The 24,480-nt window shown below is 46.4% G+C and overlaps 1 protein-coding gene across 2 annotated transcripts in view; it reads right to left on the reverse strand.

Annotated features, from left to right (window-relative positions):
- BRD3 (bromodomain containing 3) overlaps positions 1-24,480 on the reverse strand; it is a 45,824-nt gene that overhangs the window by 16,285 nt on the left and 5,059 nt on the right. Inside the window, exons 1-5 of one of the 2 annotated variants that reach the window (XM_054646130.2) lie at positions 20,860-21,060; positions 4,841-5,167; positions 4,090-4,227; positions 2,984-3,131; positions 1,365-1,579 (exon numbers count right to left, since the gene is read on the reverse strand). In XM_054646130.2, the coding sequence (XP_054502105.1) occupies positions 1,365-1,579; positions 2,984-3,131; positions 4,090-4,227; positions 4,841-5,041 (702 nt within the window). In that variant the 5' untranslated portion in view covers positions 5,042-5,167; positions 20,860-21,060. Of the gene's footprint in view, positions 1-1,364; positions 1,580-2,983; positions 3,132-4,089; positions 4,228-4,840; positions 5,168-20,859; positions 21,061-24,480 lie in introns of those variants that run through there. The other variant, XM_077189316.1, reaches the window with a different exon arrangement.

The raw sequence follows: 24,480 nt of genomic DNA on the forward strand, positions 1-24,480 counted from the left end.
GGCAAACGCACTTCTGGGTTCATCCTTGAGTTTTAAAATGAAATTGATTCTCAGAAGCAAATTATTTGGACAGAAACTGAAATGTGAGACAGGAGGAGAGCTTAGCTGCAAGATCTGACAATTTCTCTAGTAATTCCCAAACTATTGGGTTAAAAACCAAAAGAATTCTGTGCCTCTGCTGGTCCAAGCAACCTCACAACCAAAACTGTTGCAGTTAATTCCACAGTTTAGATAAAAAGATCCCCAGCTTTCTCTGAGCTATGCTTTCATCATTTTTAAAGCAATTCACAGCTTGCTAAGAAAATTTCAATTATTTAGGTAATGTCTTCATTTACCCATAAATTAACATAATAAATAGCAAAACACCAGTGACAACTCCCAGAAGATTACTCAGTAAGGAAGACAGAACTAATGCACCCAAAACCTGCAGGCAACATCAGTCTCCTCCAACTGGAGTGACAGGCTTGTCTTGAACTGGCTGAAAGCAGAGAGGAACATTCCTAATGCTGGAGCCTGCAAACCTTAAAGGAACAGCCCCAGTAAAATCAGGAGCTCAGTGAGAGCAGGAAGGGATGCTTTGAGATACAAACCTTAAATGAGCAGCTCCAGAAAAATCAGGAGCTCAGTCAGAGAGGGAAGAGATGCTTTGGGATATAAACCTTAAAGAAACAGCCCCAGTAAAATCAGGAGCTCAGAGAGGGAAGAGATGCTTTGGGCTGCAAATGTTAAAGGAACAACCCCAGTAAAATCAGGAGCTCAGTCAGAGAGGGAAGAGATGCTTTGAGATAGAAACCTTAAATGAACAGCCCCAGTAAAATCAGGAGCTCAGTGAGAGCAGGAAGGGATGCTTTGAGATACAAACCTTAAATGAGCAGCCCCAGAAAAATCAGCTCAGTCAGAGAGGGAAGAGATGCTTTGGCTGCAAACCTGAAAGGAGCAGCCCCAGTAAAATCAGGAGCTCAGTGAGTTTGAGATACAAACCTTAAAGGAGCAGCCCCAGAAAAGTCAGGAGCTCAGTCACAGAGGGAATAGATTATTTGAGATACAAACCTGAAAGGAGCAGCCCCAGTAAAATCAGGAGCTCAGTTACAGAGGGAAGAGATGCTTTGAGCTATCTGATGTAAAATGGGGAGAATTCCAAGAGCCCTGGAGCAGCAGCACAGGGGAAAGCTGTGAAAGGAGAGGCTGGAGCCCAGCTGGAGCACGCACAGGTGCCATCACCTTGGCTGGACCGTGTGAAAAGTGGCAGAACTGCTCTCGACCCTCTCCAACCCAACACCCGGCGGTGAAAGCAGGACGGCAGGGACCCAGCAGCGCGGGCTGGCGGCGCAGCCCCTCTCTGCAGAGGAACTGCCCGCATTTACCTTGACGACCGGGGGCGTGGGAGGCACCACGGGCATGATCGGAGCGGCGGGCGGGGGCGGCGCGGCGGCGGCAGGGGCGGCGACAGGCGGGACATTGGCGGTGATGGTTGGCACGGGGGTGGCAGCGATGACGGGCGTCTGAGACACGGCTGGAGGGACGTTCTGGAACGGGGCCGGCGGGGACACGGAAGACACGGCCACGGCTTGCTGCGCTCCTGGCGAACGAACGAGAGGGGAAAGGCGCTGCTGGTTACACTGGGAGAGTACTGGGAGCAAAGTGGACTCGGCAGAGGGATCCCGGGACAGCACCAAGGACACGGTGGGATTTGCTGTTACACCCAGCGTACAACAAAAGTGAGGAATCTCTGATCTAAGTCCTGGTACCATGGGTTTAGGTTAGCCACGCACAAAATAATTGCAGCTTTTCACATGGAGCGTTGCTCTGAGACAGCTTTCGCCCCTTGGAGCTGCAGTGAGCTCAGGAGAACAGCAGGAGATGGAACAGTGGGAGGCTTTCACACCATGCAAATGGCAACCACCACTGCCCTGAGCCACCTGAGCAGCCAGGAGTGCAAAGCACTTCAGATTTGCCACAAATGCACAATGCCACAGGGTGGGATTCTTGGGGCTGTGCTCAGTAATTCCTGTGGGACCCTTCCAACTCCATATTTTATGATTCTCAGTAGAGCTTAAGCATCCTGATGGCCCTGATGCTACACCTGCACTGCTAAAAACCTGCCCACTGGTGTCACAAAAAGGGGGCAAACCTACTACCTAATAACCAAAGCAGCAATCCTCCTTCTATGTTTTATCAAAGGATGTTGAAAAGATACATCATCATTAATTTCTCTAAGCTTGGATAGATTTATAGCTCCATTTAGCACCTGAAATGTGGGAAAACAGAGGAACAATTGACTTTCCCAGAGCAACAATTAGACCTTGTTTAGAGGAAAAAAAAATTACTCTCATCATTTAACTCAGCCCACACAAGGTCCTTTATGAACTGTTTTACCACGCTTGGACATTTTAGTCCTAAATCCATTTAAAATCAATTCTAGGTAAGCTGAACTCAACTTAATTTCCACTGATATGCAATGGTGTACGTAGCCTTTTGCAATGGCTTAATAAATCCTTTCCTTTTATGATGTTGCAACCATGTGTGCAAAAGGAAAATATTCAGGGTTTAGGGAATTAGCAGAATTTGAGTCCAAGTCTCTGCTGTGCCAGAATTCTGCCAGGACCCAGGGTGAGCTGTGTAAACCCAAATCTGTGAAGACTTTCCATGCCATGCTCTGGCACTGGCAGCAGACTGGCATTTCTGGGTTTTTTTTGCATAGAGAAGCAACAGCACTGCCCTCCCTCCCTGAAGTGCTGCCTGGATGGGCAAATCACAGATGGCAAGATTGGTGTGACAAACAGGGTGGCCTTGAGACACACGAGCCCTGCAACCCTGAGTGAGCATCTCCCAGACACCTCCCACCTTCCTCCCCACTGCTTTAACTGTGAGACCACGCTCTCCCTTCCCAGCCTCTCCACATCTGCAGAGTCCAGCAGCTCAGGAGGTGGCTCAGGCCTTGGGAACAGCTCCCACCGTTCCCTGTCCCTGCATGGATCCCTACCTGTGCTCTGTGTGCCCGCTGAGGGCTTGCGACCTTTGCCTTTAGGAACCGGGGGTAGCAACTCCACCTCCTCCTGAGGCATCTGGGCAACCTTCTGCAGAAATATCTTCTCCAGGGCTTGGGCCATGAGGACAATGTCATCTGTGGGCTGCACAAAGAAGAATATGAGCCTTTGTTGTATCATTCACAGATCTGTGAAGACCGGGCTTAGAAAACACTGAGGCCCTTCAAATAAATTATGGTATTCAAACGCTGACAATAAACAGATTAGCTCTTCTCCCTCCTTGCTTGCCACTCTTCTATTCTCTTCTATTCTGCTCTAGCATGCAAGAATTACAGCCCCTAAGTGTGCTGCATCCAGAGAATTATCAGGAGTTTGATGAACTTTTTGAGAAGGAGCCTGATAAACCAGTATCCAGTGCAGCAGTGTGGAAGCAGCAAACTGGAAGGGATGAGCTGTCCTTCCCTGCTTGCCAGCAGGTCCAAGGGAAGAGGCTAAACACACATTCTGTGGCTCAAACTAATTAATTTGTTTGTTTCAGCTGTTCTCCAGTCTGGGTCTATGATGACAAATGACTGGAGAAAACAGAACACAAAGAATTTTAACAACCTAACAAAACAGCAAACGAGCCAAACCCAAAATAGTAATAATAAGCAATTTAAATGTGTGTAAGTATGAACATATTTATGGAGACAGTCAAAGAACAGAGTTACGATTCTTGAACTCCTTTCTGCTGCTAACAGATACTATTTAGTGCCAGACAGTCTAACATGCAGCATTAAAGCACCTCAAAACACCTGCAGAGCACTACATTAAGTGCAGCTCATCCCAGAAAACTCCTAACTGACAATAAAAGGAATAAAAACTTGCTGCATAAGCCCAAAACAGAAATCTACCTATAATTAAAAGGCATATTTGCCATTGTAACTAGTCTGGGGGAAGAAAGAGGCAGCACAAAGACAGCTTTGTGCATTTCAAGTAACGTGGTTGCAATTAGTGGCATTTCAAATCCTTGCAAGGAGGGCCTGGAGCCGGCCCTGCTCAAAACCTGCACAGTAACAGGGGTAGCTGGGTGTTTTCTAAAGGCTTTTCTGGGTTTTTTTACCTTGTTATAGATGTAACAGTTTGTAAACATGGTGTTGAAATCCTGCATACATTCACTGGCACTCCAGTAATAGTTGTGTTCCAGGCGCTTCTTGATCGTCCCCATGTCCATGGGGTTTTTTATTATTTTGTGATAATCCTGTTGGAAAACCAGGGAAGATGTTACATCTGATTCAGTTTTGCTCACATCTCCCTCTAACCCCTGCTTTCTCCTCATCCCCCCTCCTAAAAGGCACCCCCCCTAAATTTTGTGGAAATTGTAAATGTAAATATATATTAATTTATTTTCTAATTTGTATCTTTTTAGTCTTATCATTATGAACCTGACTCCAAAACACAACCTCCAGTCTGGGAATCAGCATTTCTGCCTCCCTTTTTAAAAGGCTGCCTCTAGCACTCACAGAAGTTTATCAGGGCTGCCTAAAACTATGCTCAAAGTTTCAGTCTCTAATTTTAAGAGCATTTTGGCCTTTAAAAGATTTCCACCTGTTAACCCAGTTTCTCCCTGGGCTGGTCTGGAGCACCTGCAGAGGCTGTGATTAGGGGATGCTGCAGGGCTGTGCAGTGTCATTTTCTTGTTCTGGATTAGAGTCTTGCTGCACATGAAGCCACTGGCTGAGCCTAACACCATCCCAGGCACTGATATTTCCCCTCTAAGCAATCCCAGGCACTGATATTTCCCCTCTAAGCAATCCCAAAACCGACCTGACCACCACAAAGCTTTCTAGGCTGAGGAGACGACAGAAACGTACCGGCAAATTCAGTTTAATTGCATCAACAGGCTGGTAGAAAGGCCAAGCAAACTGATGCTTCCACAAGGTCTTCACCACAACATTTTGCATATATTGCAGCTGGTTGGTTTTCCGGCCAGGTTTGTTGGGATTTGTCACCTCTGGAGGCGGTGGATTGACGGGGCCCTGAGGAGCCTGGATGGCTGAGGCGACTGCCGACATCTTCCTGCTCGGGCTCTCACTCGCTGTCACTGCGGCAGCAACGGGGAGATTTTCTTTCTTCCTTTATGCTCCCTGAATGGGACTGACATCCCATTTCCAGGGTGCAACCATACAACCTAGAGCAAACTAGACAGACAGAGAGAGAGCAGGGTGTAAATAGAGATTTTTGAAGCAGGCAGGTTGAGACATTTCTTGTGTGGACAATATTTAAACTCTTTAGCCCATTGACTTTGTTCCTGTGGCACAGTTTATCTTGGAGATGGGAACAGTTCAAGACCCAAGAGACAGTGGAACAGCAACTCCCAAATTCAAAGCCTGCAGACACACAGCAAGCTTCATGGGACTAGTTCTTGCTTTAGCTGGCTCAGAAAGCATCTTCATGTCAAGAAAACACTCGGGGCAACCTAAGAATGTGCTCAGGGAACACAGATAGGATGCAATGCAGACTCCATGAATGCACTGATGCAAGCTGCTAAATCCATAGCTTCCAGCTCCACGTCAACTGAAGTTCATTGTCTCTAGACCCATGCTGCCTGGCCCCCAGTCAGCTCACAGGACTCTGCTCTGGTGCAAGGGGTAGTCTGAAATCCCATAATGAAGAGCAGACAGCAGCTGCCAGAGGACCTCAGTCCAGGGAAATGAAAGAAGGGGCAGAGGGAGATGCTGTGAACTGCTGAGAGTGAAAGGTGCCATCAGAAACATCCCAACTTGAAGTGATCTGCACTTTGAATCTCATAAATGTCTTATTATGCCTCTTCCTGCATGCACCTGACTGGTTTTGACCCCAGTTTTATATTAAAGTTTAGAGATCCAGGCTCAAATAATAACTGGTGTTACACTGATAATCCCGTGACCTGGCTCAGACAGTGCTGTCATGTTCTCTCTCAAAGACACATTTGAAATAGAGGAGAATACATAAATTGCATTATTGTATTCTGGTTTTCCCTCTGCAAACTGCAGAGGTAAAAATAGCCCAGTATCACTGAGCCTTGTGTAGCATATGGTAAACAGCTTTGCTATGTCATCTTCCATAAACATTGGATATTTCAGCTCACATCAGGACTGCAGCTACTCTTCTCATGGCAAACAGACCACAGTCACTTTCCAGAGGCAAATTATTTCAAATATGTTTAGAAAGCCATACAAATACTCTGACATACACTTCTTGGTTGAACTGAGAAACATGAGCAGGGACAGAAGGAATGAAAAAGCAGGGAGACATCCTAGGAAAAACCCAAAAACCTCTGCATTAATACAGCCCTAATCATCTCTACTGAATATCTGGACTAAATATAGAACATCAACTTACCCTGTGAGCTGCTGATTAGATGAAAGCAAAAAGTAAACACATACCTAACTTGGGGAAATTTTACCAAAATAGCTGTGTACAAACAAACAGATCTGCAGCAGAGAGGGAGGGAACTGCTAAAAACCTAAACCAAACCCCTGTGTGAATACATGTGATTATCTGTGCAGGAAACAGCCAAGTCCAGCTCTGATGCTGCCACCATTTGTTCAACACCCACTACATTCCAAGGATGGAGAAAAATGCCAGCAGGACTCTCTTGTGTAGCTCCAGAATCAGGCTTCTGGTCCCTGTTTTTTGGTATCTCAGGAGCCCAGCTTAGTTCCACAAGGGCTGGTTTCTCATGTGCTCATGGTGCTGGTGACAGGCAGGGTGATCAGCAAGCAGCCAAAAGGGGAGCTGGCATCCCCTGGACATGGAATTTCATAACTAGAATGTTACTTGGGATTTCAGATTTGGGGAAGGATTTTCTCCCAGTGTTCCATCAAGTCAAAGCAGCAGCAGAAATATTGCAAAATTCAATCTTCAGATCGAGGGGGGTAAATAGGGAAAGAATTAAAAACAACAAAAAAAAGGATAATTAGGAAGTTTCACTCGGTCTCCTTCTGGGGAGCTCCCTGCATGAATTCAGGTTCCTGAGCAACATCCATCATGCCAGAGAATGCAAGGCTGGCTGCAGGTCCCTGGTGACCACCACTAAAACTGTTTGCTGTCTTCTTGATTAACAAACTGAATCCAGTGCTAGGATTGAGGGGAAATAAAACACCCACAGAGAGCAATTCCTACTCTTAGAGAGCATTTGGGTCACAAATTTGAAACTATGAAGTGTAACTTAAGTCTTCCCTTTAAATAACCTGAGGCTAAATATGAGTCTCTTTTCATTTCAATTTCCTCATGTCCTACCTCTTAAACTCCAATTTGATAAGGATTTTTAATTAATTTATATTAAATCCCAGAACTGTAATTCAACAAACCACAGATCCATAGCTCCTACCTCTCTCAGAATTTTTCTCCCTGACCTTAGCCAAGGCTTTCAATATCTCCACCCCACAGCTCCTCATCTGTGCCATGGAGATAGTGGCAGCTCCTTTCTGTCCCCACCCAGCAGAGAAAACTCTCTGGCACAGGCACTGCCTCCCCACGGGGCCATTTTGATCCTCAAGCTCAAACAAGGCTCGTACAGTCCACATAAAAGGATGGAACAGTCATCAGTGACACAACTCAGAAAGGATTTTAATTAAGAACATTACCAAAACAAGGAGGAGCAGAACCATGGCAGCCAACTTGGTCAGTTCCCTGCTCCTCTTTAACTTCCATGCTCCAACACACTGGATTTTACACCCCAAAGTGGCTCCAAACCTCCCAGCAGTACTGGCATTGAACTGCTGGATCCTGCAGAAGACAGAAATAGCTACCTGGACTATCTGGCAGCACTGGAAGTACTGTCCTGCCATAAATACAGCTTTAATGTGCCTCACTGTACCTTTAACCCTTGGTCCAGCAGCTTCCTTACCATTTGCTGGGGAAGCTGCTTCCATACTGGATCACTTTGTAATTTTTAAAACTAAGAATTTGCTTCTACAGCCATTCCTTTACCTTTAAAAACTCAAAATGGTATCATTTTTAAGAATATAACAATCAGGACCAAGAGGAATCCAGAAGCTGAGGGTAAAAATGCTTTGGAAATGTCCAAAAGGCAATGACTTTGAATTAAAGATGAATTAATGCCTGAGAAACCTAGTCCATGTGAAACATCATTTATTAAGTGAGGGAAGTGAGAGCCCTGACCATCTGACATCCCAAATTACCACACAAATCACCCAAGAGGACACTTTAGTAGACCCACAGACAAAGATGAAGCAAGCTTTTCCAAACTGTGCCATAATTACAGGTAGAATTGAACTACACAGCTCTTGTCTAAGCACTCCAGCACCCTCTGAAACTGCACTGGTATCAATAATAATTTAAATTATTAGGGACAGGGACTCAGGACATCACTGTACAAGGGACTGTACAAGCCTGGGGTGAAGGCTGCCAAAACCAGACACAACGTGCACCTTCCAGTGAGGGGCTAAGGTGAGACTTCTTTTAACCCTGCAGTAATACCTTCTTAAATTTTAATTTTTAAATCACTACTTATCCTGCTCCTCAGGCCTATAATGTTCAAGTAGCAGGAGCTATTCTTGATTTCTCTGTCTGCACAAGTGGTTTTGCTATTGCAAGTTTAAAATACACCCTAAAGTGCTGTCATACACAAGGAGTGAACACTGCTTCTTCCTTCTTATTCAATTTGAGATAGTAATTAAAACCCAAAACCTCAAAGAAAGGAGGTTTTAAGTCCTGAAGCTTAAGTCTTTTTCTGCTCAGTGTGGCAAACCAGGCATCAAAAAAACCCAGCTAGGTTGGATGGATTTTTTTCTTTTTCTTCCATTGAATCCCTCACACAGGGTCAGTCAGCAGAGAGAGACAGTTGGCATGGAGAAAACACGTAAATAATTCCCTGTACTAGCAGGGTAACATTTTCCTGTCTGCAGTGGTGGGGACTATTTTAAAAGCAGCCCTGAAGCCCATGAAGTGTGCAGTGTGCCAGCTCTCCTGCTGCTCCAGCCAACGGCTCTGCCACTTCCTTTGGCAGTGCCCAGCATTTAACGGATGCTTTGCTCCCGTGCAGGCCCCGATGGGCTTTGTTTTGATTGCAAACTTACAGCAAGCTTTATGGCAGCCTGGCAGTCCAACAGCTCCTTGGTTTTCTCCCTCTTGGTATAGTATTTCTGCGTGGTTACTTGGACATTGATCAAAATCTGGCACAATTCCAGCTCGGCAAAGAAACAGCCACATAAATCTTCCCATCAGGGAAAATTATCGAGTTTGAGAGATGTTCCTTGACCTTGTTGTTATCTGCACATTTTTATTTACATTACAGTAGCACACAGAGGCTGGGCAGAGACCAAGGTCCCTCAGCAGTTCACACTCTGCACACACAAAGACCCTGCTCATTCCTCAAAGGGCTGCTGCTCACAACTCACACTTTACACCATGGTGAGATGACTTGCCCAGAGCCCCCCTGTCAGCAGCCAGACCCAAAATTTGCCAGCAGAGCAATCAGAGCAGTGTCCTCCAAGCTGCCATTGCTCCCCCACACTGGCTCCTTGCAGCCACTAAAGCAGATTCTCAGTCTCTTTTTCCCCAACAGTTGGAAGTTTGCTCAATTAGCCACCATGTGAGAGAAGCAGTCCAGCCTTGGTCATCCTACTTTCTCTGCAGGAGAGGTTTAGCAGTACTGAACCTCAATACAAAGTCAGGTAAGGTTACTGATGAGGGCTGCACCCATTTCATTCTATGGCTGTGGAAATTAAGGGCTACATCAGTCTCCTCAGAAGGAAACAAGACTTGTGGGTGCCTCCTTTCCTTCCCTTCCCAGCCCCACACAGGAACTGAACTTCAGGCAGCTTTCAGTACCTACTAACATGTCAGCAGGGATGGTGTCTTCAAACACAAGGGATGTGCAATTTGAGAGCAAGACTTGAGGACAGACGAGTTGCTTTATCAGCCAACCCTGCCCTGGCAGACAGACACACTGCACACAACGTGCCACCCCCTCAAGACACTGGGATTTACACTTTGCTTCACTGCAGGAGCTGGGAATTTGGCTTGCAGAGCCCCTGTGGCACACTGCAGCACTCTGAAAGTCCATTCAGCCATCCTTGCTGTCTCCCAAATCATGAATTCCACACATCACAGATTTGCTTTTCATGCATATTATTTTGAGCACCGCCCTAAGAACATCCTGAGACTGGGAGATGCAACTGTGTCCTGAGCTCACCTCTGCATGAGGGAGGGGAAAAGATCACAGCAGATTAAGTCAGTTCCTTGGCTTTTGACTTGGTTGGTTTAATGCTCATTAGATTATGCAGATGGCTTTCCTACCCTTGGTCTCTCCTTGGCTATTATAAGAGCAGGTGTTTCCTCAGTAAGGAGCCTAACCAGTAGGTAGCAATCAGCCAGGAGTAACTGGTAATTTCAAGGGTCTTCAGTTTTGATGCCTACTCAGTGCTCCCTGCAAATCACACTGCTCTAAGATCTCTGATGAGATGCCTTCAAACTCAGGGCTAGCCAAAAGGCACTTTAATAAAAGCATTGGAGATTATAAACACTGTTAGGCACCTCAAATAAAGTGATGGACTTTCTGATAATTTGAAGCCAGAGTATTTCTCTCCCCCAAGGCACTAATGCCACAGGAAGCACCTTCTGATCAAGTCTGAGCAGGAATTTAGCTGCATGTCACACACAAATCAAATGGGGCTCAACTGATTTCTAAAGGCTGCAGTTTCAAGTGCAGAGAGTGATGCTTAACACTAAACCAAGTTCATTTTCATAGCTTTGAATTTGGTTTTGAGAACGGTTTTAAGTGACCAATGTCAGTAATGAATTAGGCATGGTTGACCTTCCTTTGCACTGTGGAGGACAGAATGACCTCTGGACATCTCTTCCTGCCCTGCTTTTTGTGGAAAACACAGAGGTAAATTTCAACTCAGACTGTGCTGGTTTTGTGCAAGCTCCTGAGTTACAAGGTTTTGTTAAAAAGGCTGCAGGAGGAAGGAAAAGTGAGTGCTTACACAGCTTAGTCTGTGTTGGATTCCTGACTGAAGGAGCTCAGCCAGCTTTGAGACCTGACTGTAGGAAGGTCTGGACTCAGATAAGCTGAACTGCACTTGCAAAAAATCAGCCAGAAAGTATTTCAGCAAATTAACTGGGTGGCCTATCATGAAAAAGTTAACTTCATGCTCAGCTGTAATAAATAAGATCTATGAACAGGTTCCAGAGTACTTGGAGTAGCTGGTGGCTTGCACATCCAAATCAACAGGATGGGAATGGGAAGGTGCTGAACAAGAAAATGCTGGTGGTTGTGCCCCTTACAAGATACACAAATTACATCTTTATGGCAATGGAAAAAAAAACTGTTGGGCTTTTACATAAGAGATTTGGCATAGCAAGTGAAGTGTTTGGGATAACCACATGTCTGGGCAGACTCTGCTCGTGCCATTTCTCCCCCAAAGGGAAAGGTGGAGATGCCATGGAATGACCTTGTATGACCCACAGGGCTGAGCCCACAGCACCTAAGGGGGGCAGAGCCAGGGAGAAACCAGACAGCCAAAATTTACAGGGAAACATCCTGCTTAGAGCAGATTTCCCCTCCTATCCAGTGCACTGCACACTTATTTGGCAACTCCTAACACCAGTAGGGGTGACTGCAGCCCCCCAAAGCCCCTGTGCAGCAGCAGCCCTGCAGCCTGGGACATCAGGCAAAAAGGAAGCACTGGGAAGGTGCTGGCACATGGCCACATACCATCCATGCTCTCAACGTGTCAGGAGCAGGACAGGGGGCAGGAGAGCTCAGGGAGGCAGGAATGTGGCTGAGGGCAAACTGGAAGTGCAGTGCAAAGCACAACACAGCCAGCAGCCCAGTCCTCTGGGATTCAGGAACCACTTCAAGCCTGATCCTGAAAAGTGCTCAGCAGCTTTCCCCTCTCACTCAGCTGCAAAGTCTCTGTGGCTCAGCACCTCACCACAGAGGGTTTTGCAGACTTATCACCTGCAAGATACAACTAATTGGTCAATCAAGATAAACCTCTTTCTAAGGAAGATTTAAGCACAGGCAGGAACAAACTTAAGCTCTGCACACTTTGTGGTTTCTCTACCTGAGTCAATTCCTTTTCCAGTTGTTAGAGAGAGGTAAAATGACAAGGGAGGTTCAGTGCTGCACATCTGGGGCTTGAGACTCCTGTCAGGCTGATCAGAAGTGACCGAGGGAGTCAGCACCACCCAGCCCTGCAGCAGAACAGGATCCCAGCAAGAGAAATCCCACTGCACAAGGGCAGGGGGTGCAGGAGCATGGAGATCCTGCTCTCTGCCATCACGTTTCCTAAAACAGCACAAAAAGAAATTGCAACCCAACCAAAAAGAGATATCTCCATGTTTACATGAAAAATGGCCAAGGAGAGGAAAACTTTTGGTGACCTCAAATTCAAGGCTTGCTGATGGGCACAGCAGAAGACTCCACAGACTCAGTTACAATTTCTGCAGGCTGGCCAATTCTGCAAATTCAGAACTGGCACAAATGCTGTCTGCTAGATGCCTTCTTTGTTATTCCACCTCTGTTCCTGGAATTACTATCACTTCAAGCTTCACAGAGGGACAGAATCCACTCTTCCACTTCTACTCACCTCTGGTTTTGCATTCAAATCCACACTTCAAGGACAACCAGAAATACAAATCCATTTCCTCACCTGGGTTTGAACCACAGTCACCCTTTCTAAGCATCCTTCACATCAGCATCACCAACTGCTTTCAAAGTGGGAGACAAACTGTGTGACAAGCTGATGTTCCTTCAGCTTGAACCTGCTTGTAACAGGTCTCAGTGGCAAGGAATCTCTGAATTCCTGCTTGCCCAGACATCAGAAAATGCACATGGAGCAAAAGAAAAATCTCACTTGCTGAGAGCTGTTAAGGAGAAATCACCCAGCTAAAAGTGCAGGAGCAACAGGTCCATCCTGGACACAGCACCCCAGTGATAAGCAGCAGGCTGAGGCTGTTAATCATTTCAGAACTGGATGATAATGCTGAATAGTCTTAACCTGATACTCAGTGGCTCCAGCAGAAGTCAGCCTGGGGCTGCTTCTGCTTGTATTCCTTCAGGAAACAAAACTGGTGGATAGAAATAGATATAAATACTGCCAAGCAGCTAAAGTGCAAGAGGAAACAGGCAGCTAACCTGCCCCCTCTGGGAGAAAACAAAACATAGAGAAAGGCAAGGGAAAGGAGGGATGAACAGAGTGAGGAGACAGAAGTCAAAGTTCCCTGTTTCATGCAGTTTAAAAGTGTGATTGACCACAGGCTGCTGTTAAATGCTGGATCACACTCAGACTACTCTTCTGAACTCCAGGCTAAAGCATCATAGCCCATCTCCTTCAGGGCTCTGCCTCCATATGTGATTCCCCATATCTCCCCTATTCCTTTACAGCCTCTCTTCTCCAACAGTGAGTGACACTCCTGACCATTCATCCTGTGACTCCAGCAAACCATGTTGCCAATTTCAGGTCAACACACTGTATTTCAGATAAACTATTAAAAAAACAACCAAACTAACTGAAATGAGAACAAAAAAACCCACAACACTCTGGCCCTGCCCCAAGTTTCAGCCAATGCATGCACAGCAGCAGCACTTAGGTACAGCCAGTAAAGCAGAACGTGGCAACACCCATACAGGATCCAGAACTCCTAATGGGATTATTTTACATCTACACCCTCATTTTCTGCTTTTTAAAGGATGGGATGTGCACAGTTAAAAACATTTGAGTCCTGAAAAAGTCAGCCCTTCCTCTTTTTAATCAGCCTATGGTGCTCTGTGTACTTACAGAGCACAAGGAAAGCCTCAAACTCCCTCTGTTTGATTCAGCATACAGTGAATAAAGGACACAGAGCCTTTCCACAACAGGTTTTGTCATGATTGTTTCTTTCTCTGCACTTTGATTTCCAAAAAGAGAGATTATTGGACAGAAAGCTTTTTGAAGAAAATTCTAAAAAAAGGAAAAGAAAAAGCCACAAGAGCTCAACTACTTCCCTGCTGGGTAGAGCATCTCTGAGCATCTGCTGTACCTGCACAGAATTACAAAAACTCCTGCTACAAGCCAGCCTGCTGACAGGCCTGACACCCCAGGCTGCAGGCTGGTTATCCCCCACTTGGAAAATGGGGATATCAATATTTCCACTGCCATCTGCAATTAAAGTCATTAGCCTTTTCCCACACATTTATAGATTAATCCCTTCTCAGTGGTATGGTTGCACCGATTTTAAAGAAAGGGGAAAAAAGAATCAAGAGCACAAAGGAACTTGTATTTACAGGGTGTTCAAATACCATCACTGGGGTTTCTGGAAACAACTTCTTGACGAAGTACAACACTCCTTGTCATTGGAAGAAAGTGCAAAGCTAAAACTGCCATCTGCTTTATCCCTTTGCCCACACTGCAGCACTCTTTGAAAACATTTCTAAAAGATAAACCACAACACCCAAAAGGTCTTTAGTGGCACCTGTTAGGGAGGGGGGGTTAGATACAGTCAAATCCCACTTCCAGCTGAGTTTTAAAGAGGCTACAGAAACAGGAAGATCACCTCCTCTTTACAAAACTAAGTACAGAAAGTACTCTGAGCAAAGTAAAAAATACAGAGCCCGTGCAAATAGCACTTAATTCGCCTGTATTACCTATTTAAAGGGTTGTTTCCTGCTCTGTGGAGCTAAGAACCTACACTGCAGTTCTCCCTTACACCACCAGTTCTGCAAGGCCATATATCAGCATTATTAATGTGATTTACAAGTGCTACAGATGTTCTCCTTAGGGGCAGCTCCATGCAAACATAGACAGACTTCTAATAAACAGACCCAGATCCATCTGTTAACTTGTTTGAAGCATTTCACTGTACAGAGCAGAACCAAAGTGATTCATTAGAGAAAATATCTTCATCAACAACCTCCCCTGTACACTTCTTGCGCTCCAACACTTTCTCCTACTTAACTTTTAAATTTGTTTTTATGTATTTAAATGATTAAAGTTACTATTTTGAAATAGAACAGACTCATTTCAGGACAAAAAAAGCATCACAAGTGTAGTAAAAATGGATGAGCTGCCACTGGTTTAAATCATGCTCTGGGTTTACAACTACAGTACTGCACCTTTCCCATGCAAAGTCCACCTAAAATCAATACACAACAATCCAGTCAGTTTAAGGGGATGAAGGATGAAATGAAAGGGATTGAATTACCATGACATGAATATACTGCTCGTTAGCTGAGCCACAGTAACGTTAGAGCTGCTAATGGGGCAGGGTAAGAGCCCCCACACACCCGGGGAATTACTGCAGCCCTGCAGGCAGAGCGAGCACTTGGTACAGCAGCCACCCTCCCATTTAAGACCACCACTCATCCCCTGTGCACGCTCCCACCAGCCTGGCTTTATCTGTTTCCAAAGCAATTGAAGTGCCCTGTGTTTGAACAAGCACATTGTCCCAGAATAACTCCGTGTGTTAACTTAAAGCAAACACAGCCACACAAGCACAAAAGGCTCTATGGGCTCTACTACTTCCGATGAAAAGTGATTTTGCTAAGGTTGGGTAGATCCATAAACTTGCTCAGCTATGCAAGGAAGTTCCAGGTCAGCTGAGGTGTGAACAAACTGTGGTAGTTAAGCTGCTGTCGCTCCCTTAGAGAGCATCAAAGCACTTTGTGAGCTTGAACTAAATCCCCAAACGGTCTGCAAAAAAGGGGAAAATCTGGATCTTAAAGTTCCCCCTCCCTATGCAGGGAGCAGAGGCTGCTGATTCAGGAAAAGGGGGGAAGGTGCTCCCCACTGCCTCAGAGCCGCAGGGAACAGTGCTGAGGGCAGATGGACAGAAGGACACAGCCTCCCCAGCACAGCTCCTGCTGAGAGCACCCACGGCTTAGAGCACACAAGCCCTAAGCTGCTCAGAGCTCCTGCATATGGATGAAGCTCAAGTCCAAGGAAATATGACCATGGCAGTGTGGACACAAGTATCCCAGCTGATTCCCATGTGGCTTGCTCCTGCCCAGGAAAGGAACACGCTTGCAGCACACTGGCTGATCCATAATACTCCCACTCACTCAGGCAAGCTCTTACTCCAGGGGAAACTCAGAGGAACATTCCTGCTCTCTTCATTGAAGTGCTGCACTTCAACATTATTTCACAGACCTCAAGCACGACTGTAGCAGCAACAGAAAAGCTGTAAAAAGCAGCGCTTTCCAGGAAGGAACAGCAAAAAGCAATGCTTTCCAGGAAGGAACAGCATTCTCCACTAAACTCAGACAATTCTTACACATGTGCTCCATTCACCACTTTCACTACAGCTCAAAGCACAGCACAGTTCCTAAACCAGCCTTGGTAAGCAAAAAGGCAGCTACATCCTACAGCCCCTCCCAGCAAAAAGCTCTGGACTGCAAACTCTGCACTTGCTTATAGCCAAAGCAATGGAGCAGGGCAGTTTTAGGAAACAGATTTATCTCAGCATGGCCATATTCGATGGGTTTTGAGAAAGGGAGATCCCCAACCAGGCACCCTCTGTGATGTTACACAAGGATGAGCTGAGCAGTTCAAAAGACAGCAGCAGAAAGGGAAATGTGCATTCTCTTCAATCCAAGCATGGTTTGGTTACTGCAGGAGACACAGTCACAATGAGGAACATCTCAGCCTGTACCTCTGTGCCAGTGCATGCTCTGCATGGATGGCAGTGCAGCTGTGGCAGGAAAGCTCTCCAAGTGTACACTTCAAGAGTGGAACAGCAATCCTTTCCTGCCCCTGCTTCTCTCTCTTTAAAGGAAAGGCAGGAGCAAACAGGATTATTCCCAAAGCAGACCAGTGTCAATCACACCCGAGTCTAAATCTCAAGGTTTGACAGTAAATGGGATCAGTGCAGACAGGGAAATTTCTTCCAGATCTGTCCCTCAAGCACAGAAATTTCACCTCAGATTGTTTTTGCTGCACCTGTTGCAATTTTGGTGGAGAGGAGAAAACCCTGCTCCCAGGAAAGAAGAAAAACAAACTCCTCTGACCAGGTCATCCACACTGCTGAAACCCTTCCAAATATGACAACATCTGCTGAAAAGAGACCAAGGTGCATAAAGAACCCAAAATAGAGGTCAGTAGTTTCTTCAGTCAGTACCTAATCAAGAAGAAGGGAAAAGGACTACTAGAAAACACAGCACATTACAGAGAATTTCTGCACTGCTCTCCAGAAGAATTTACATCCTTCCAACACTGGCTTTAGCAACAAGTGGGTTAAAGAGTGTGTGTGCCACAGAAAGTTTTTCACCTCCAACAAGCACTAATGATTGACAAAACAGCCCTGATGTTGCAGTAAGATCCTGTGGAATGAAAAGCTGGAGATGCACAGACCCTTCCAAAATGTCCTGACAGCTCACTGAGCAGCACAGCACACAATGGCTCCCTCCCAACTCCCACAGCTCCCCTGCTTGCAACAGGGTTCTGGGCTACTACTAAGGAATAATGTGGCAAAAAACCCAACACCACGTACAAAACAAAACATATGGCTCATGGTAATGAGTGGGAAACCCACTGAGGATTAATGAATTTTGCAAATTAGCAAAGAAGGAGCAACCAGGATTAAAGAGAAACAATCAACAACACTGAGATGCAAAACACTCTCTGTTCATTTATTTAGCAAAGTGTAGCTCTGCCTGTGCTGAAAGCACCTGATAGCTTACCAAAGAAGACAGAGTAATATATTTTGTAAAAGTAATTAAGTCTTTGAAATATGAGGCCTCAGTACATCACTCAGCTGCTGCCGAGGAGAGGGATTTGACTCCCAAGTTGTTTGTGCTGTCAACAAGAGAGATCAGGCTCCCAGATTACTCCTGGGAGGAGGAGTGAGATTCTAGGAGTGCAGCAGGGCTTGGCTGGAAACCCACACCGCACTGCACGAGTGCCTCCCCTCCAAGGGAAATGGTAAATATTAAACAGCATCGTTCAGAACATGCAGCAGGTAAAAGATGTGCCTGGGAAAACTTTGGGAAGGCCCAGCCCAGCGTGTGCACTGCCTTCAGCCTCACAGGGAGAGACCCTCAGCTCAGGCAGGCTGCACCCCTGGCCTGCAAGTGAGGTTTGAGGATACCAAAAAGCCCCACTAGACTCACTCCACCTTAAGAGGTGAGTTTTAAACACACAGTTCTTAACTCAGCAAAGAGGCCTCTTGCAAGACTATGAAGAGCTGTGATTTCAGTCACTGCACACAGCAGTGCAAAGACACAAGCAGCTACGAAGCCCACAGAAACATTTGCATTTGCAGACACTGACTAATAACAAAATCAGCCTTCTTTAAAGACAGACAGTGCAAGGGCAAGGCTGCCCAGCACGCTTACTGAGCTGGAACTCAGACTGCAACATGCTTCTCCTCTAAATACTTCTTAAATGACAAGAACTAAAGGTTTTGTAAGCACTTTGGTGCTTATATGATACCAGTTTTATTTCCAGAAGCCTAGTTTTTATTTGAAGATAACAGAACAAACACTCCAGAGGCAGCTTTGAAAACACCCCTCAGACACTTCACATTGCACGTGCATTCTTTCTTAATTTAAACCCTGCATGCATAGGTCACTACAACTAAAAAGCCTTTCAGTGCAACAGCCACTGTCTCAGCACTGAAGAGACAATATTGCAATCAAGCTTCTGCTGAAGATTGTACAAGACTGTTACCCCCTGCCCAACCCTTTTATTAAACATTGTCTCAAAATACTAAATAAGCATAAGTATTTTTATCCAGTGCAGACTAAAGAAATACACAATCTTAGCATTTCTTCTTTCCAAAAAGGAAGGCTTTGAGGTCTGGAGTTACTCTGTTTCAGCAGGAGCCTCCCAGGGTATTATTAAAAACTCCCCAAACTTCTGTGCTAAAAAAATGAGACAGCCAGCAGTCTGCCAGTGCTGTGATCTGCAGATCAGGAGGCAGGACCTGCATTCACAGAACACTCAAGCAGTTAGGGAGTTGTAAGCAATACAGATCATGGCTTTTTCTGCTTGTAAAGCAACCAAACTGCTTTAGGGACTTCTTGTTTGTTTTGATCGATGCATATTTATTCTGCACTTGTCACCCAGATCCTGCAGCACATATGGTAGTCACCAAGTCCCCTCTAATACCTTGGCTTAGCACTGTGTGAATTAAAGACAACAGTTTCAGCTTTAAAACTAAACTTCCAGTTTCATGTAGACACGCCCCCAGCACACTCACACTGTACACATTAAAAAAAATTAATAAGCATATTAAAAACGTGCTTCTCTATTCCCAGCAAGGAACAGCAGGTGTGCTTTGCTAATTATGTCAGCTCCTAACCTGCTATTATTTACCAGTGTCAGGGAACTTAAGATGTAACAAAAAAAAAAAAAGCAAACAAACAAAACAACCCCAAAACCTACATATAAAAGTTTGAAATATTAGTGAAGCCAGCACATTTGCTCATCCAAACAAGTTTATTTTAGTAACTTTTGGCTCCTGAAGAAATTAACAGAAAGGAACATCCACACTCCGGGACTGTCACAGAACCTGACAGAACACATTCTCCACGTTGTCAAAAGTCAATTGTGGAGGAAAACACGTTCTGAATTAACACCCTGCGAGACCCAGCCACGTAAAGACGCACACAGACCCGCGACCTGAACACTACAGCTTTGTTTGAAAGTGAAACCAAGCAGGCTACAAATAATGCTCTATCCCCAGCGCCCAGGGAGGTGCCAAACCCAAACAAGAAGTATAAACGGAGGAGAAGGACGGCTGAGTTTTGAAGTTTTACATTTTATTATCGGTAGCATTATTTATAGCGTGACACTTCTATATATAAATCTGCAATCTGCGTTTCTTTTTACACCTAGAAAGCATATCAAGTTTAAGCAGCGAACCCTTGGGTTTCCATTTATTTGCGAAAGTTTGGTAAACACCGGATATTTACACGAACGGAGCAGCTGGGTACACACACACACACACACAAATAAATGCATGCGGACACGGACAACACGCGAAAGGCGCACTTTCCAGCCCATCATCCGCTGCCTGCTCAGACCTTTTTCCAGCTCCCAAGCCAGCGGGGAAATGGCCGGAGCAGGCGGGCGCTGGCCCAGGGCTGGGGCCGCCCCGGGCTCCGCTCCGCGCCCGACACAAACGCGGACCCGGGACCCGCGCACCGGCGGCACCGGGGGCTGGAGCCTGCCGAGTCCCCCCCCTTCCTCCGCGCTATTTTTTAAATGTTCTTTTTTTTTTTTTTCCTCCTCCTCTTCCCTCCCTCTTTTTTTTTTTTTCCCCCCTCTTTCTTTTTTCCTTGTTTTCAAGAGCGCCTGCAGCCCTCCTTTTCTTCGCCCCTAATTTTCCCCTTCAAAAGATGGCGGGCAGAGAGAGCGAGCGAGGGAAAGAGCGAGCGAGAGAGGGGGAAGAAGAAGAAAAACCAAAAAAAAAAAAAAAAAAAAAAAAAAGAGAAGAGAAAGAAAGCAAAGCAAGCCCGTCCTGCGTTGGGGAGCGGGGCTCGGCGGGGCCGCGGCTGCGGCCGGGGCGTCTTCGGGCGCTCGGCGAGAAGGGGAGGGGGAGCAGAAGATGGAGAAGAAGCGGCAGAAGAAGAAGAAGAAAAGGGTGGGCAGGAGCGGCGGGGCCGGGAGGAAATCAATGGCCAGGCTGCAGCCAGCCCCGCCGCGCTTTGTTACAATTGTGGCGGCGCACAAAGGCTGCGGGGCCGCGGGGAGCGACGCGGGGCTCTCGCAACAAGAAGGAGCAGAAGAGAGGAGGGGAAAAAAAAAAATAAAAAAAAATTCAGCATTGGCCTTTCCCAAGTGGGTTTTGCTTTCCTCCCCCTTCTTCCCCGGCCCCCCTCCCTCCAGAAACCATGGCCCAGTGCTAGCAATGCACACCCAAGCATCTAACAAATAAAGGGAAAGATTAAATAGATTACTTTGCCCCGGCAGCTCCAGCAACGTTTGCCTTACAGTCCCTCCAGTTGCTCTTCTTTTTATCCTCGGCAAGGCAGTATAATAGATGCGCTACAGCGCCCGAGCGCTCATGCGCCGGGGCGCAAGGCCATGTGGGCACCGTAGTCCCGGGCTCGGCCGGGTGAGAAGCGGCGGCCGCATCCCGCACTACAAGTCCCAGAAGCCGGCGGGTCCCCCCCGGCCCCCCTTGTCCTCCCCGGAGCGGCGGGCAGGGGACGGGAACGGCAGGGGTGATGCCCCGGTCAGCGGGCGCCGGGGCCGCCCAACGCCGTGGCCCCGGCGGGGGAAGCGCCCGGCGGGGCCGGGCCAGGGGAGAGCGCGGCGCGGAGCCGCGCGGAGCCGGCGGCGGGCGGGTGTCCCCCGGGCAGACATGGCCGGGGAAAATCCCGGCTTCCCCCGGCCGCCCGCGTCGCGCCTCCCGAGCTACGAGCAGAGCCTGAAAAGTGCGCCTGGAAACGCGCGTGGGACCCACGCGTGCCGCGGGAGGCCGAGCTGGAATCGCAACTGCTCTCGCCCCCCTCTCCCCCCCTTTTTTTTTTTTTGTTGTGTTGTTTTGTTTGGGTTTTTTTTTTTTTTTAATCGCGGTTTGCATTGGGTAATGCGCTCTCGCAGGTATTACGCAACAACTAATACGAGCTGCAATAAAAATAGCCCGCCGCCGATGCACGCTGGAGTAGAGAGCGGCCAAAAAAAATCCATCAAGGAAACCCACAGCCCGATGTAGTTTGCACTGGTTGGTGCATTTCATAACATGTCAACTGCTGAAAACAACAGAAATTAATCTAACGTATACAATAAAAACAATGTGAATTTCACCAGCACACCACCATAAAAGCATCAACAAACATCAGCGCTGTTAAAAACACTTCCAAGCAACAGACACACACAGCCCATGTCCTAAAGCAAATCCACAACTGCAAACAGAAGTTAAAACAAAACAAAAAAAAGTTATAAGCCAAAATATGATTGAATTGCTGCAGAAAAAAAAAATATAATAGAGCTGTTGGAAAATAAATGAGGGGAACATCGGAGTGCCAATATGGAATAAGGCAGAGTGAGGGGATTTCTCTGTGGACACGTGTGCCAGCAGAGGCTGCCACGCTGCTGGTTCAGACAGCCACATGCTGATGCCAATTAATAAGTCACTTTATTGTAACCATAAGGTGAAGGCAGTTTTACTAAAAGACCTTATTTCCAGAAGATTATCTTTAGAAAAACACAACCAATGGGACTGAAATTTCTCCAGAGGTATGATATAATCAGAAAGATTGTACAGGCTTAAGAGAATTCCATTTAGCCAGGCTTGCAGTTGCCTCAGGATGGAACCAATATCGTACACATGCCTTAGCCAAACTTCCCTAAAAAAGGGCTTTTTGGCACTCAACTTCAAGGCTTGTGCAAATTCAGGAACCAGAAACTTGCTCACAACTCTACCACTCTTGGATAGATTTACTAAGGCAGCTTTTGGTGTCTCTGCATCAACAGCCAAACCCCACTCTGGGTCAGTGTGTGACCTGGGCTTCCTTCCTGCCAGCTGACGCTCTTGACTTGACCACCAGGTACCTCAAAGTCACCTCCCCACCCAGTGCATGTGGTCTCTGCAGGAGCACAAAGCATGCAAACAGTAAGAAAAAATTACATTCTGGGTCTGCTTAAGGAGAACCACCACACTTCACTAGCTAGTGTTCACAAGCCTGATTGCCAAAAAGAGAGGAAATTCCTTTGAAACACCACCTGAACTCTGCCCTGCCCACAAGTGTCCTGAAGTCCAGACACCTGGGAGTAGGGGGAAGGACTTTGAGCATTTTTACCATTGTTCTGCTCTAAGCCCATTTTTAAGGCAATCTGAAAGACCACAAGTGTATCAAAGCATTGGAAAGCTGAAGAGAGCCAGGGCAGTTCTTTTGGCTGCACTGTCCTGCTCCAGGATGTCCCTGATCCCATGGGGACAACCAGAGTAGGAATTCCTGAATGCCATAACATACACAGACACCAAATCATGAGCATGACCAAAGAGCCCCTAAATGAAAACTGCTGCAGCTCTAGGCATGGGGGCTGGGAAGAGTTGGCAGCTGAAGCTTTCCAAGGGAGGGGGCAGGGAGAAATGGGCTGAGCATTCATTATGAACACTTGGAAAAATGGACTCCATGCACTCTAAAGACTCCTTTTCAGCTAAATCATAATCTGAAAGCTTGGGTTTTAAAAGTATTTATATTTTAGTTTAAGACAAACTCCTGCAACAAAAGAAGTGTTGGCTGCAATGTGAGACTTGGCAGAGCCACAAGGAACTGAACAGGGGTCTCCTAATGCAAAGTGTTCAGCAACCCCAGCAACAGACACAGAGCACAACAGCAGAGCAAAGAGAAATTGGGGAGTGCAAGCAGAAAGGCAGAGGCAAGAGAAGCCAGAGAGCAGAAACTCTGTGTGAGCATTAAACTCTCCAAGCTAGCAGGGCACTCACCTCACAGTGCACGTGCACAAGTTCAGTATTGGAGCTTGATCCTCACTGCAAATCCACTGTCAGGAGCACAATGATGAAGGGTGCATCAAAACTGCAACCCAAAAGGAGTCTCCAATTACACCTTATCTGCCTTATCTCACCCAGGGTGGGTGTAAGAGAGTTTCATCCCAAATTGTCATGTTCATTATGCAGCAGGCTGAGCAGGCAAAACAATTCACGTGGGAAAGTGTCCCCAGAGATTTCACCACTATCAGCTTTCAACCTGGAACACAGCAGTCACTCACACACCTACCTGTAGGTCTGCAGACTTGTGCTTGAAGAACCCTGCTGCATCCTCCAAGGGATTAGGAAAGCAAACATATTTTGGGATCCCTAAAGCCTTCTTTATGCAAGGCAGTGAGTTTAGATAATGGTTTAGCCAAACAGGCACAGGCTGACTCAGTTTGAATAAGCCCCTTAGGAGGTACAGTGAAATCAAATCAGAACAATTTAAACTCAAGTTGCCAAAGCCAAAGTAAAAGCACTTCAGCCGAGGAAGAGTTGTAATCTTTAAATTAAATTCTGAACTGATTTTGTCACACAGTTTCATGCACAAGATGTAGCAGGCTGCCTCTTCTGAGACACCTTAACACCAGCTTTTCCATAAAATAGAAACCTACAGCAGCAGCTTTTTATTTCCTCCTGCTCCCCAAGCTCAAAGGAGCATCTTAGATTCACCCAAAGCTTCTCAATTGGCCTCTGTGGTCTTTTATGCTGCACCTCCAGTTACCCAATTAGTGTCTTGTTAATGAACACCTGCCATGTATTTATTCCTGGCTGTTACAGTACTTTTAACCTGTAATGCCCAGTGGTACCTACATCCTTCTCAGAAGCTTTGTGCACAGGCTTCAACAAGAAAAATGTTATTTCTGCAAAACCAGAGTGGTTTTCAGGGCTGTTAAACACTGGCACTTTTTGCCGCTCTGCTCATGGAGTGTTGAGTGTTTTGAAACCAAGAGGGGATGGAAGCAGAAAAGGAGATACTTTGTGGGACAGATGAGTTTTGTGAGGATGGATCACACTCAGTGCCTTGTGTGACTGCACCCAGGAGTATTTAGCAGGAATCAGGGACTGCTGGGAACAC

Source organism: Agelaius phoeniceus, chromosome 21, assembly GCF_051311805.1.
Source record: "Agelaius phoeniceus isolate bAgePho1 chromosome 21, bAgePho1.hap1, whole genome shotgun sequence".
Lineage (NCBI taxonomy): Eukaryota > Metazoa > Chordata > Aves > Passeriformes > Icteridae > Agelaius > Agelaius phoeniceus.